Source organism: Anas platyrhynchos, chromosome Z, assembly GCF_047663525.1.
Source record: "Anas platyrhynchos isolate ZD024472 breed Pekin duck chromosome Z, IASCAAS_PekinDuck_T2T, whole genome shotgun sequence".
NCBI lineage: Eukaryota > Metazoa > Chordata > Aves > Anseriformes > Anatidae > Anas > Anas platyrhynchos.
In genome coordinates, this window is record NC_092621.1 from 76,428,149 (window position 1) to 76,442,020 (window position 13,872).

Genomic DNA, 13,872 nt, shown 5'->3' on the forward strand with positions numbered 1-13,872 from the left:
TTCCTTTGTTTAAATAATAAGCAACCCATTAAACATACCCTAGATAAGAATGTTTATAAGTGGTCTTTGAATTTAATTGTGAGCATCAAATTGAATAACATACAGCAGGACAAGATACTTGGCTATTTGCTAATTTCCACAGGTTACTTAGATCTGCTACGTATTTTAGTGGAAATATGAGGTGCTCACACTTTTTTGGACAAATTCTCAAGGGAAATTATACTGAACACCCTAACTTATATTTGTCTGTTTGCTGCCGTACTTCTGTGTTCATATAGTATCTACTAGTATCTACTATCTCAGCCAATTTTTACTTAGTGAATACCACTAAGTTTGGTGTTTCTTCTGACAATGGCTGTCATTCAGTAAAATAATAATTAATGATTAAACCCTGCCATAGTTTTTTCACTCATCATCAACATGTGTTTGTCCAGTATATTATAAAAGACCTCTTCTAGGCTATACAATGAGGAAGACATAATTTTGCAAATACCCAGAAGAGCAAAAACACAAAAGAAAACATCATGGATGTTATTGAATCCATTTTTTTTTTTTTTTTTTTTTTTTTTTTTAATCAGAAAAGCTGCACAGGATGAGGAATGATAAAATCTTGTTACTAACATGCTTGTATATTTTCTCCAAAATCTACTATCATATGATGAGTACAGCAAGGAAGGGGACTAACAGACAAATGTACATCAGGCTACAAGGCAGGTACCTTTGCTTCTGATTTTTTGTATGAATTCAGCGTATTTTCTTTTAGTTTATATAATAAATGTCTACTGGTACAGTATTCAGCTAAGAGGATCATCTTTCCTCCACCTCCTTTCCAAATTGTAACACTTAACCCCCAAATTGTTAACACTTAATCCCCCTTTTCGAATGGAATTGATATAACTGAAACTGCAACATAGCATATGAAGTTGACTACATGATTTGATAAAGCTTGACAGAACTAGATGCACTTCAAGAACAAAGTGATCATTGACATAATTTTATCAAAAGATTCACAGAGTCAGATACCCTAAATAATTACAGACATGGTGCACATTCTGAATCCGGATAGTCAACCTTTGCTGTATTTGAGACATTTTGCTCATGGCTGAGCTGAAGCCACTCGAACAGAGAATCTCTGGAGCATGTATTTCAAACAATGCTGTGCTATCCAGTTTCTAGTGTCTCAAATCAGCATGTTGCCTTCAACTCAGAAATAAGCAGATATGCAAACTGAGGCATGACTAACATTTCCTCAAATAATAATTGCCAGGAAAAAGAAAAGATAAGCGTACAGAAAATTATTGATAGTGAATAATGTTATGATTGGTGGTTGACCAAACCAAGCCTCACAACTTGTGTTACAAACTACGAACACTAGAAAATAAGAACACCTTTACACTACCATCGGTGTTTAAGACATTTAGGTGAGTTTAAGAAGGCTGCTGAAATATTTCACAGCAATTTAGGTGATAAGGAATACTAAATAAGCTTCTAGTATTACAAAGAACTTCAAGTCTTAAACTAATATATTTGTAAACACATTTCCAACTCATTATACTGCTCCTCCATAAGCAACAAAACAGCTGACAAAATGAGATAATCTTGCAACTCAAAGTTCTGTATACATTTATCTTATGCCATGCTAAAATACTGTAAGCTGCAAGATATCCCTATTTTAAAAACCCAATGGTAGGATGGCAAATTCAGTGGGTTTCTGAGGGGCTTTATTCTAAAACGGGGGTTGGAAATAGTACTGAAAGTTCAGATTTGGAAAAGTTCACCCCAGCAGAGTACTGAGTACTCAGAGAGTACAGCAGAGTGCTCCTTCTATCTCAATGGGATGTTAGAATTAAGGATCCAGAGGAGAGAGCTCACCACTTTCCTGCATTCCAAAAAAACGATCCTTTGCAAACACAATGAACTGAATCCTCCTCATGTAATGTAAGCAGAATAAAGAATGTAGTTCTTTATTTTATTTCCATTGCCCCATGTTTCTGTGTATGCAAAGCTTATTTTTAGAAAAAAATGTTCTTAAGAAAGTCACCATAGGTAGGTAGGCTGCAATTTTCAGTTTTAGTCAAGAACTGAAACAAATGTATGTCCTCTAACAGAATTTCAAACAGTGTTTGCAGACAGGTAAGGATGACCCTGGAGTATCAGATGTACAACAAGTGGAGAAAACAGACCCTGAGCTAAGGCACCAAACAAGGAAAAAAAAACTCAAAATACATTATGTGCCAGTGCAACTTCTGAATGTTATGCCAACTTCACTTTCAGAAAACTTCAGTGCTTTCTGATCATGGACCAGAATATAAACAAGAACTCCCTTCCCTTCAATACACATCATTTGTCAACTTCAAGGTAACAGACAGATTGGCTCCAGCCAACAACCCAGTGAACCATCAAAACTCTGCACATCCTACAGCCCGTGATGCTCAACACCAGGACCTGGTCAACAGACCAGGACCACAAGCAAAACCATTCTTAGAGTAACAACACGAGGACTACGTACAATATTGTGAAGAAGAGCAAGTCAGAGGCAGGAGATGGCAGCAGTTAGCAGGTACCTAAGTTCACCTTGATTCTGAAATGGGATCAGTGAGCAAGCATTGTATTGCTGTGTTTCAGTGGAGGACTGTTGCAATGAGGAGATCTCTCACATGACACCAGGACAACTATGTTGCTAGCAAAATGTGAGTTACACCTCTAAATTTGTGTTTAAACAATTTATGACTCTAGGAGAACTGACTGAAGGCAAACTGTGGTTTTACACTAGGTGGCAATCGAAAAAGACTCTCGCTTTATAGCAGAACTATAGCCTAAATTGTGCAAGTTTCAAAAGGAGCACTACAGCAGAACTGCAGACAGACCTTTATCTGAAGAGGAATGGCCTTTCAATTTCCATCCTTTTTACCTTTTGTTCCCCCAAGAACATCTCTCACAAACCCTCCTCAAGTGCCCAACAGTTGTGTGCCACTCTATTTATGCAGTGAGCTGAGGAGGGCTGATCACAGAGAAAGACTGAACACATATTGCTCCTCTATACAGTAGCTATTACAAACTCCAATATGTGGACCAAGTCAAATCATCAATGGCAGATTGAACTACCAGAGGCTGCAGTTAGGCAGATGTTTGGCAGCATCCCCTGGACAATAAGATTTTATCTGTTTTGTTCTGTTTTGTTCTATTTATTTTTTGCCAATCAGAAAGAGTTTTCTATAAAAGTGCAATCCTGTCTTGAAGGAGGAAGAAAACTGCCTCTGAGCTATTAGGTAGAGAGAAGCTTTTCCCCATCCCCACACCCTTTTTCTTTTCAAAAGAAAACTTAATCTCTTTTTTTTTTTAAAAAAAAAAAATCATCCAAACAAAAAATCAGATGTTAACGGTGAGTTTCTTTTAAAGCCTCTGTTCTGAGCACGAGCTTCCTATTTTACCAGGAAATTCACCGTTTAACCTAAAACTCTGATTTGATTTATGTATTCTTTTGACCCTCCCTGAAGTCATAGCAGTGATCAGTGCTGGCAATTCCAGTTACTCAGGAAACCAGATAAAGCATGGATGGGCCATGCAGGAACTAAGATGATTCAGATTTATTTTGCTGTTTTGTTGCTCTGAGAAGGCTCCTTTTAATGTTAAAAGACATCAGAGCTACTGATTTATCTGAAGCACACTAAAAATACTCCATTAGTTCTGAAGTTTGGAAAATGCTGCTGCAAACATTATCTCCCTCGTGTTTCTGATACTATCTCCTGTAAAATAGAAATTATAGGTTATATATGGGCTATCCTTCCCAAACTCTTGGCTCTGTACTAGAAGTGATATCCCTGTATCTCCTTGTGGTTCATGTTCCCTATCTCTTTTCCCTGTTCCATTTCTGGGAAAATTATTAATGACATTGGCAGTCTTGGAATGAAAAAATGAAGTGTGCTTCTTCCTTCAAACACACGTAAGATGACAAGCCTTGCCTCAATGACATCAGTGCTCATGGGCTGCTGTCTCCAAAATAATGATCTGTCAAAGCTTTAGTGCAATCTGCATTTGTGTAAGTAGTAAAGAAATCCAGTGGTTTTTTGCTTACTGAATGATGGTGATAAATTGTTACTTTTGCTTACTGAGAGTGTGAAAATTTACAGGAGTGACAGTAAACTCAGAAAAGTAAACAGCTTTTTTCAGGTCACAACAGTGTCTGGATTTACTGTCAGTATATGTTCATCACTAAATCACATATACAAATCAAAATGAAAAAAAAAAGTCACATTTTACTCTGTGTAGCATCCCTTGCAGCTGTCTGTGTGTTTTGACACAAACAACCCTGAGCCTTCAGCAAAAGCTGTTGCCTGTGACAGGACAAGCCCTGTATCTTTGTGATGGTTGTTGCCATGTGATTGTTAATTGCTGTGCGGGAACATTGTGAGCTTTTTTATCCCCTTAACTTCAGAAGGGTAGAATTGAATCAGAAACATAAGTTTAAGGATGCTCGAGCACAGCATTTGAAAGCACTAGGCATCCAGCTTACTTCGGATGCCTACTTTTGACATTTTTGACCATGGATCTCCACTTGATGTTATACTTTTGAAGTGTCGATTGTAATGGAGGCAACAGCCAGTAATATTAAAACATTTCATTTCTAGAAACTGATCTTCCTTTTCATTTCAAGTACTGCTTTTTGCCATGTTACAGAAGATCTACTCAAAGTGCTTTTCAATTACAATGAGTATTTGCTTATTATAAACTTCTCTATGAAGTAGTAAGACTGTTAACACTCAGCAGCAGCACAGGTGTCACATTTGTACACTCCCATCATGGCACAACATGGAAAATGAGATCTTGTTTGTTGCTACTGTAAAATCATCCTAACAAAACCTTGGAATAGGAGTGAGGATTGGCTGCTAGGACACTGCCCACCATATGTAATGTCTGTTAGCACATCTGTGAGGCTCCTGAAGGAAAAGCTCTTCAAGGGCAAGTGTTTGAGGGGTTCGCTGACAGCGACCTGCAAGGAGGGAGGCTCCACGAAGGCCGCCGCATCCCACCTCAGAAGTAAAGTTAGCCCCCAGCTCTCAGGCTTCTCCTCTCTGAAAATAATGTCTCCTCAGACTATTTATGAGCAAAATCTGCCACAGTGACACTGCTGACTACCCCATCTAGCGCTGCTAGAGGTGGTTGGCCTGTGGCCCTGGGCCTGTGGAGCTGGAAGGTGGGAGGCCAGGGGGATGTCCACTTCACACCATTACTAGTGTGAGACAGAGCGACAAAATCCCGGGGTGCAGTGGGCAGTAAGGCATCGGGGGGTGCTATGGCCAACCTTGTCGGGTCCCTGGGACAGGGACAGTGTTGGAAATCCCGTAACAGTGGGAAGTGTGTGAGGTAAGGCTTCCAGAGTTGGCCAAAACTGGTGTATACTACATGAGGGTATGAAACAAAGTGTTCAGAGAGATGTTCAGTCTCTCCGATCCAATTCTGGAGATTAATAGGCTTGTATTACCTGCTGGCCTTTGAATAAGGCTGAGTTTTTTTTAAATCCACAAAGCCTTGAGTGATTTTTTTAGCTCATCTGAAAAAAAAAATGAATCTATTCAGCACTTAAGCACAGGTTTAATGTCTGGCATTGGTTTCATTGCCATTGAAGACTGACATTTAAACATCTGCTTATGAACAAAGTCCTGATTTGGACAGATTTATCCAATGAAGACCTCCATATCAATGAGCACTTGCCTCCCCAGTGAGAATAACGTGAAAGGAAAGTAGGAACCTTGAAGCTTGCAGAAAGGAACAATGTCTATAACCCTGCACTGAACGTGTCTTTTGTGTGTCCTCTGGCAGCTTCAGATGAACTCAGACCCATCTGGCATGGAACAGAAAGTATTTCTGATTTTAACAGAGCAGGGAGATGCTCAGTTCGGGCTCTGGTCTTAGGAACCTTTGGCTGTTGACTCAGGTACAACTGAGAGTGTAACTGAAAGGTTGGTAGATTTAAGTGAGATAACTTGGGTGCTACATGCACCAAACACACAGCAGTCATGGCAGTTGGTGGCATTGATTACCCCCGAGTTTGTGCAAAAATCTGCAGAGAAACTCAAATTACCTTTTTTTTTTTTTTTTTTTTTTTTTTCTGAGCTAGAGAAAACTAGCTGAGTTTAGACCAGCACACAGTGGCTGAGCCTTCAATTACTGACTAGCACTTTTCCCACCTTTTCTGTCACCACCTAACACAAGAAATATAGAAGATACATATCCAGGCTATGTTTTTTATATTTTGCAAAGCAAATTCAGTTGGTAATCTTTTTTTTCTAATTACATTTTGAGCACAAAGTTGAGCTATGTCTTTTTATATAAAGCAATTGTTTCTCCTGGCTACTCAAATGGCAGCTTCTGCCATTTTACTCGCAACTTCCCTTGCATGGGCGACACGGATGAGAGCATTTTCCTCCTACTCTTGCCAGAACACGATTTCTGGCATGAAACCCACACTGGCAACATATTGAGCTGTTATCTTTTTCCAGAGTGTGCAACATTAAGATGCTGTCTCTGCATGATAGAAAGTTTAGCTCCCCTCAGATACTACTATTATTTGTGCCTAGGACAGTCAAGCATGCTGACTTTCTTTGCTACTACTTTAGGTACACGATCAAACAGACACAGTCAGAGTTTAGTTTCTACTATTTTAGCTGGGCAATTCAGTGCTCCAAAAACCAGATCTAACGGAAATGCATGAACTACAAGTAAGAAAAAAAAAAAAAGCTAGTGCTTTAGACAGCTCAATGAAAAGTCAAGTTACAGTGAACAACTTCCCTAAAATCTGTCACCTGCTGAACGATCGACACCATCCCACACCAACAGTGCACCGCATTCAGACCAGCAACAAATAAGCATCCTGGACGTTCATTTCAACCTCTTTTTTTTTTTTTTTTTTTTTTTTTTTTGCCATTTATTTTGGCTCACAACCTTCTTTTGGTCCGGGAAGCTTCTCCAATGGACAAGCCGAGGACCTCCAGAGGAGCCCCTTGCCACCAGGCAGTGATGGACCGCGGGAGCCCGTCTTCTCCTCTCAGCCCAGCAACTCGGCGCAGGCTGAGCTGTCACCGCCGGGTCCTTCTCCCGCGCAAGCTGGGGGATGCTCGCTCGTCCCCCGCCGCCCCGGGGCTCCCACCTGGGATGCAGAAGCGTGGTTCCCCGCAGACACCAGGCGGGACCCGCTCCCTGCTGCTCCCCACGCCGCCCGCAGCCCACCGCCCTGGCGCTGCGGGGGCTCGGCGCTGCCTTCTCGCCGTGCAACGGGGGCCCGCCTCCCCCCGTGTGCCCCGTCCCCAGCTCCTTACCGGGCTCTGCCGGGGGAACTCGCCGAGCACGATGCTGACCACGGGGATGCGCAGCGCCGCCGAGACGAAGTCGAGCTCCAGCATCTCCCCGCGGCTCTGCGGGAAGGCGAGGATGGCGGAGACCCCCTGCACCACCACGGTGTGGCAGAGGCTCTGCAGGAAGGACGCGGGGTCGTTGCTCCACGAGGCGCTGGGGGAAGAGAAGGGGAAGAGGGGCAGGTCGCCCAGCCCCGCCTCGATCGCCATCACCACCTCCAGGGACAGGTTGTAGGGCAGCAGCCCGGACACGCCGTTCAGGTTCGCCACGGCCAGCAGCAGCGCGTCCCGCGGGGAGGGCACGGGGGGCGTTCGCATCTCCCCGCCGCCCCCCGGCCACCGGCCCCGGGACCCCGCCGGGACCCCCCCCTCGGGGCCACCGCCTCCTTCCACCGCCCCCTCCCGGGGCCAAGCGTCGGGGACCAAGCGGGGCTGCAGGTGGGTGGCCCCCACCCTGACGGTGTGCCCGATGCGCCGCAGGATCTGGCAGGGCTGCGGGTGGGACGCGGAGCCCGGCACCGCCGCCAGCATCAGGGCGCAGGGCGGCAGCAGCAGCAGGCATGCCCGGACCACGACACCCCGCACCCCCGGCCCCTGCATGGCCCGGAGACCCCCGCCACGACCCCCGCCGCTTCCACCGGCCCCGCCGCCGTCCTGCCCCGCATCAGCCGCTCCGCGGCCGGCCGGCAGCGGCATCAGCCGCGGCGGGCGGACCCCGCACGGAGCCGCCCCCGCCGCCGCCCATGGAGCCCCGCTATCACCGCGCCCCCTCCCCGGGGACGGAGGAGGAGGAGAAGGAGGAGAAGGAGGAGGAAGGGGCTCAGCCCCCGGACCGCCCCTCGCGGACCCCTGTCTGTGACGGGGAGCACCCCCACACGGTGCAGTGTCCCACACTCCCCCCACCCCACACGTGCAGCCCCTCTTCCCAAGCTGCAGCCCCCTCCCCAAACTGCACCCCCCTCGCCCTGGCTCCCCTTTCTCCGCAGCTTCCCCCCTGCGCCCCCTGCCCCCTGCCCGGCTCCGGGAAAAGTTGGGGCTGCCGGGCGGCGGTCGCTGGGCTGCGCTGCGCTCCCACCGGGAGGGACGGCGAGCGGCGGCCCCGCGCCGGCTCCTCCCCGGGCAGCCGGGACTTGTAGTCGCCGCCGCCCCCGCCGGCCGGGTGCCGCCCGCCCCCCCGGGGAGGAAGGAGGGGGCTAACAGGGATGCGCCCGCTCCTTTCCTCGGGGGCGCGTCCCGGGACGGCCCCGACGGATGCACCAGGTGGGGGGTTTCGGCCAGGACTGCCCGCCCGCAAGAGCAGGATGGGGGTCTGGAGGAGAGTGTGTGTTGGGGGGGGGGGGCGCGGAGAATGTGCCCCGCGGCTGTGTGGACCCCCTCGGCCCTTCTGCAGTGGATGCTGCGCTGGGTGCCTTCGTGGTACAGCCGCCGCTTCACGGGGAGCCGCTCCTCGGCGTGTGCGAGCCGCAAACGCTTTCTAAAATCGCGTCTGTGACTGAGAGCGCTTTGCCCGAGGGAAAACAGGGCATAGAGGGGACGGGCGCGACGGTGTCCGGGGCTGTGCAAAGTCCACGCCGCGCCTCGGTTCTGGTAATTTGCCCTAATCCCAGGCAGGGTCGGGAGCCGTGCTGACACCCGGTTTAATGCTCTGGCCGAAGTACTAGAGCTCTCTGATCTTATTTCTGCGCTCCGCGATTCGTCTCCCGGACCGGCACCATGTCCCCCAGCCACCTTGTGCACCAAAGGGGTGATAACCTCGGCGTCACGGCGCACCGACCCGGGGACACCCGGAGCCCAAACCTCCTTGGTGCCTCTGGCAGTCCTGGCTGCCTTCCCTGGCTGGTTCAGTGCTGCGGGCTCCTGTGCGGAAGGACAGACGGAGACCCTCGCTCCCGGAGCGGTCAGAAATCCTTGTTTAACTCCTGTACAAGCAGCTCACCTTGCCTGAGTGCTGGCCTTGCTCTCTAATGTAAAGAGCTCCTCTCCTTTGAACGTTCACCTTCCTCCCCCTTTCTCTGAGTTTTATCCTCAGAGGTATTTATGAAGTAACATCATATGCTCCCTTTCTTTCTTTCTTCCTTTTTTTTTTTTTTTTTTTTAATTTGATGTACACAGAATCCATGTAGCAGGAGACACTTAGTCACGCTCTAAAGATGTGGTCACTACCCTCTGACAGCTCTGTAGGGCATGTTTTCTGAGCTAAATTCATCTTCTGTGAGGGGAGCTCACTGGCGGTGTACACAGTATTCAGAGTGAGGTCTTACCAAGGTCTTGTACAACCCTGCTGATATTTCTCTGTCTCTATAAAACGGTTTCACCTCTGATGTCCTTAGGTCCATGATGTTACCACTGTTTCACACCTGTGTGCATTACCATTGTCCAACTGATCTGCAAAGCCAGAACTTCCTTCACATTGCACCTCCAGATTCTCACATGGCTCTTAGTGGTGGTCCCTTGGTAGCAAACTGCAAACAGCAGAGTGGTGGTGTGTATGCCAAGACTGAATGCACTGCCTGCTGTGTGCAGAAGTGAGGTAATACTGTGATTAAGGCATGAGTTAATAATGTTTTTTTCCCCCTTTTTTTTTTTTCTTTTTCTTCTAGCCTTAAAATCACATCTATTTCTTGGCATCTTTATCTTTGATCAGCCCTGGTTCCACCTGTACCTTTTCCTCAACTGTTTTGAAGGAGTGGCTCATATTAACACAAGTATTCAAAGTCTCCTCCCTTAGCAATAAATAATTATTGGCTGGGAGAACTGGCTTTGAATATAGAAGGTTTCACACAGTGCAGAGAAAAATGGGTTTCTTTTCCCAAAGACACAAGAGCTAGATTTCAGGTGGCAAGCATGAACTCATGTGAGCTCTGTACAGCTCCAGAGGAGTATTCTGTGTTTGCATCTTTTTTCTCAGGCTTGGAAAAAACTGGTAAGCTAATAATTTCTCTGTGTGCAGTTAAGTAATGACTTTTCTTTGGGATTTTCATTGGAACTAGTCATGAAATACTGAGTCCACTGTGAGAGAGGGTATTTTTGTTATCCACAGGTACAACCAGCATCTTGGAAACCCTGTGACTTCTAGCCTAATATTTAGAGTAACAAGGTCTATAACACTAATACAAGTTTTACATAAGTATCTTGGTTTCAGAAGTACACAGCCCCAAGCTTGGTCATTAGATAAAATGCATTAAAATTTTTATAAGGAACAATAAGTCTTGTGTGTCTTAACAGACAGCCTAAACTGTCATTTATCTGAAGCTTCATTATAGGAGCGGCTCCTTGTATGGCTTTAGGGTACAGGTTGCACAGTCAGAAAAATAATAATAATAAAAAAGCTTTCAGGGAGTGTAATCAAGCTGATTATTGAAAAAGCTCTGAAAATTACAGAAGAATCCAATTAAGAAAGGGAAATCAGTATCTCCATTTTGTTTATTTGTTTGTTTGCGGGTTATCTATGAGCAGATTGCAATTTCTGCTCTTTTTGGTGATCATGCAGTCCCAGTTTTGGGATTAGTGCTGTAGATAATTCCTGGGTTGGAGCTCATTTTTGAGCAATTCATGGCAAGTGGTCACAGACAGAAGCCTGAACTGTGTGGAAAGGGGAAACTCTGCAGGTGATACAAGAATTTTGACTTGAAAGACTCCAGTGCTTCACAGATCAATTATCTATAGCAACAAATTATGAATTGCTTTTCTTTGCTTTTTTTTTTTTTTTTTAATTTTCGCTCAAATATATTCCTGTTAATAAAGTTCTCCAAAATACCCTTGATATACCGAAGTATTTAAGCACAGGCTTTAATTAAGAAGACACTTACACCCTTAAGTGCTGTTCTGTAAGAATCTGGAATATTTGTAGAAAGTGGTCTGAGAAAGGATGTAAACCTCACCGGAGTGTATACATGCAACATTTGGAAGATTGTGTAATCAATTTATTTGCATAAATGTGCACGTGGAAAAGAGACACATTTTGTTTGGATTAATAAAGAAATCTGAGACTGCTGTGAGTCAACTGCACTCTGCTTTTCAGCAGCATTGCGGTCCTTCTTCCAAGGCAGAATGAATTTTAAATTTTAACAGATTTTTTTTTTTCTCATCTTCAGCCCAAGGACTGGCTGCCTTCTACTTTCCCCTTTCTCATGGGGGCTGCTGTAGCAAGAGCATCTGCTCTGCTCTTCCTCCTGTGCCAGTCAGTCAGCTGAAATAAGACCAGGCAGCTTGGCACAGGCAGATGGACCTTCTGGGGATCAGCTGTCCTCTCGGGTAACCACAAACAGAGCAATGCTGGTGGCATTGGCTGCTGGGGACAGTGACCACAGAAAATGTTCAGCCTCTGTCAGTGGTTGAGTCTCGCCCTTAAAGCTGGGGAAAACCCTTCAGCAATGAAAAATGTACTGGGGAGATGTGATTAAAATCCCCACTCATGTTCCTCTTGCTGCTCTTTCCACTTGCTTGGCTCGTGATTTCTATGAAGGAGAGTTAGTTTGTGTCCTGGGATGCAGAATGATTGTCCTGTTTGTGTTCGGTGTCCTCCTGCAAGGGCTGGCCCCTCCGAGCAACTTGGCTCGCTTGGAAGCAGGTTGTGCTGTCCTCCCATTTGAGTCTGTGTTTCTCTGCTTTCCTTGCTCCGCGGGCGAGGCTGCCCAGGCTTGACAGAGCATGATAGCCAGTTGCTTAAGCTCATGTTCATCTGTCCCTTTTTCAGCCCCTCAGATTTTTCAAAAACGCCTGAGTCACTAGCTGAGATGCAGGGTGTCATGCACTGTCTCTTTAGCCCTGGATAGGGGTGAGGGATCTATTAGCGGTCAGCCTGCAATGAAATTATTTTCCCTTTTTGCTTTCCAATGACAATAACCATCACTGAATAATGAGAAATAGGGAAAAGCACTGGAACAGTGTTTAGAGCACTGGCACAGGCTGCCCAGAGGCTGTGGAGTCTCCTCCTTGGCGATCTCCAAAACACACCTGGACATGGTCCTGAGTAGCCTGCTCTGGGTGGCCCTGCTGGAGCAGAGGTTGGACCAGACGGACCCAAAGGTCCCTCCCAGCCTCAACCCTTCTGCGATTCTGTGCAAAATAAAGCATTCAGGTAAAATTTACTTTTCCATTCCCAAAGAACTATCTGTGTTTTTTTTTTTTTTTTTTGTTTGTTTGTTTGTTTTTCTATGTAGAGGCCCATATTATCTAAACACAGTTTAGAACATTTCAGCATATCAAGTTTTTCATTTTATTTACCATTTTAAGGGGAAAAGAGAGTCAAAATAAAATTCTGAATGTTCCTTTCATTCCTTCCTCCACAAATCTTTTTCCCAGCCAGAAGTATTTATGAATTTGCAAACACCTTCAGGTAGCCAAAGCTGAATTAAGTATGTTAAGTACTTAAGTAAGTTAAGTATGTTTGAAAAACTTCACCTTGCCCTTGTGCAGGTCTGGTGTGAATCTACAGTGCAGCTGCTACTCCAGATTTACACCTGTAAATTTCCTGGAGCAGACAGGCCTGCTGTTGAATCCTAACCAGCCCTTTGAAGTTAATTTGATTTTCACCAGTCAGGACCAAGTGCTCCTTTGCTGCTTCAGAAATGAGAACGAGACAGTTCTTACTCCCTGAACAAAGCTCTCATTTTCTTTCTCCTGGCAGTACAAGTCCAGAATAACTCTGATACTGTCAGACCTGTCTTGGCTTTAACTTATACCCAGGATGCACAAAGAGCAGGTGAGAAAAATGTGTGGTGAGGTGTTTTATACCATCTCTCCATTTTGGCTGCAGTCTTGTAGCATTGCCAGGCAGCGGCAGGCAGCCCACTGCCCCTTTCAGTTTCGGTGTCTCTTCTCTGAACCTGATATTACCACAAGGTCTCAAGACACTCTGGGTACCTATAAATGGAAAAAAAGTAAGCAACTAGTATTCACTCGCAGCTTCTTCCCAGCCATCACTTGAATGGTATAAAGGTAATGTTTCCATTGCCAGAAGGGCGAAGCAAGGGTTTCCTTGCAGGTGGAAGCTGTTCTCTCTGGTAATACAAGCGATCCGATCGGTCGCTTTTACTGCTGCTTGTCTGAAGTGGCGGTATATATCTTCCCCAACAAGCAGCTATAAAACCTTCACAATATCTCCACTTGCCACTTGTTATGTTCATGACATATATTTTGAGTTTGATACTTGTTCATGTTTTTCAACTTGCTCTTGTAGCTCCCCCCTGCTGTTCTCACCTTTGAGATTCATTAATCGTGGGCAAAGCCAAAACTAGTAGAGAAGTACCCTACGATCCAGTTCAGCACTAAGCCTGCGGATATAACTACCTGAAGTTTCTGCCACTGCCTGTAGCTGCTTTTATTTTTAAATCTTTTCAGTTGTATTACCAAATCTCCCAAGTTGTCTCTTCAAGGTTAATATGATGGTGATGAAAGCAGCTCCTGTAGGTAGGAATGGGCCCAGCTTAGAGCATTGCAGTGGGTAGCACAGACAAAGAGCCTTTGGGAGGCCCTTGGTTTAGGGTGATGCTTATCTGGGAACCCAGAATATGGTTTA

General features: G+C 45.7%; 1 protein-coding gene across 1 annotated transcript in view; it reads right to left on the bottom strand.

Moving 5' to 3' along the window:
- GRIN3A (glutamate ionotropic receptor NMDA type subunit 3A) overlaps window positions 1-8,352 on the bottom strand; it is a 73,426-nt gene extending 65,074 nt beyond the window's left edge. Inside the window, exon 1 of the mRNA XM_038170310.2 lies at window positions 7,317-8,352. Within this exon, the coding sequence (XP_038026238.1) occupies window positions 7,317-8,048 (732 nt within the window). The 5' untranslated portion in view covers window positions 8,049-8,352. The remainder of the gene's footprint in view (window positions 1-7,316) is intronic.
- Window positions 8,353-13,872: the final 5,520 nt, after the last annotated feature.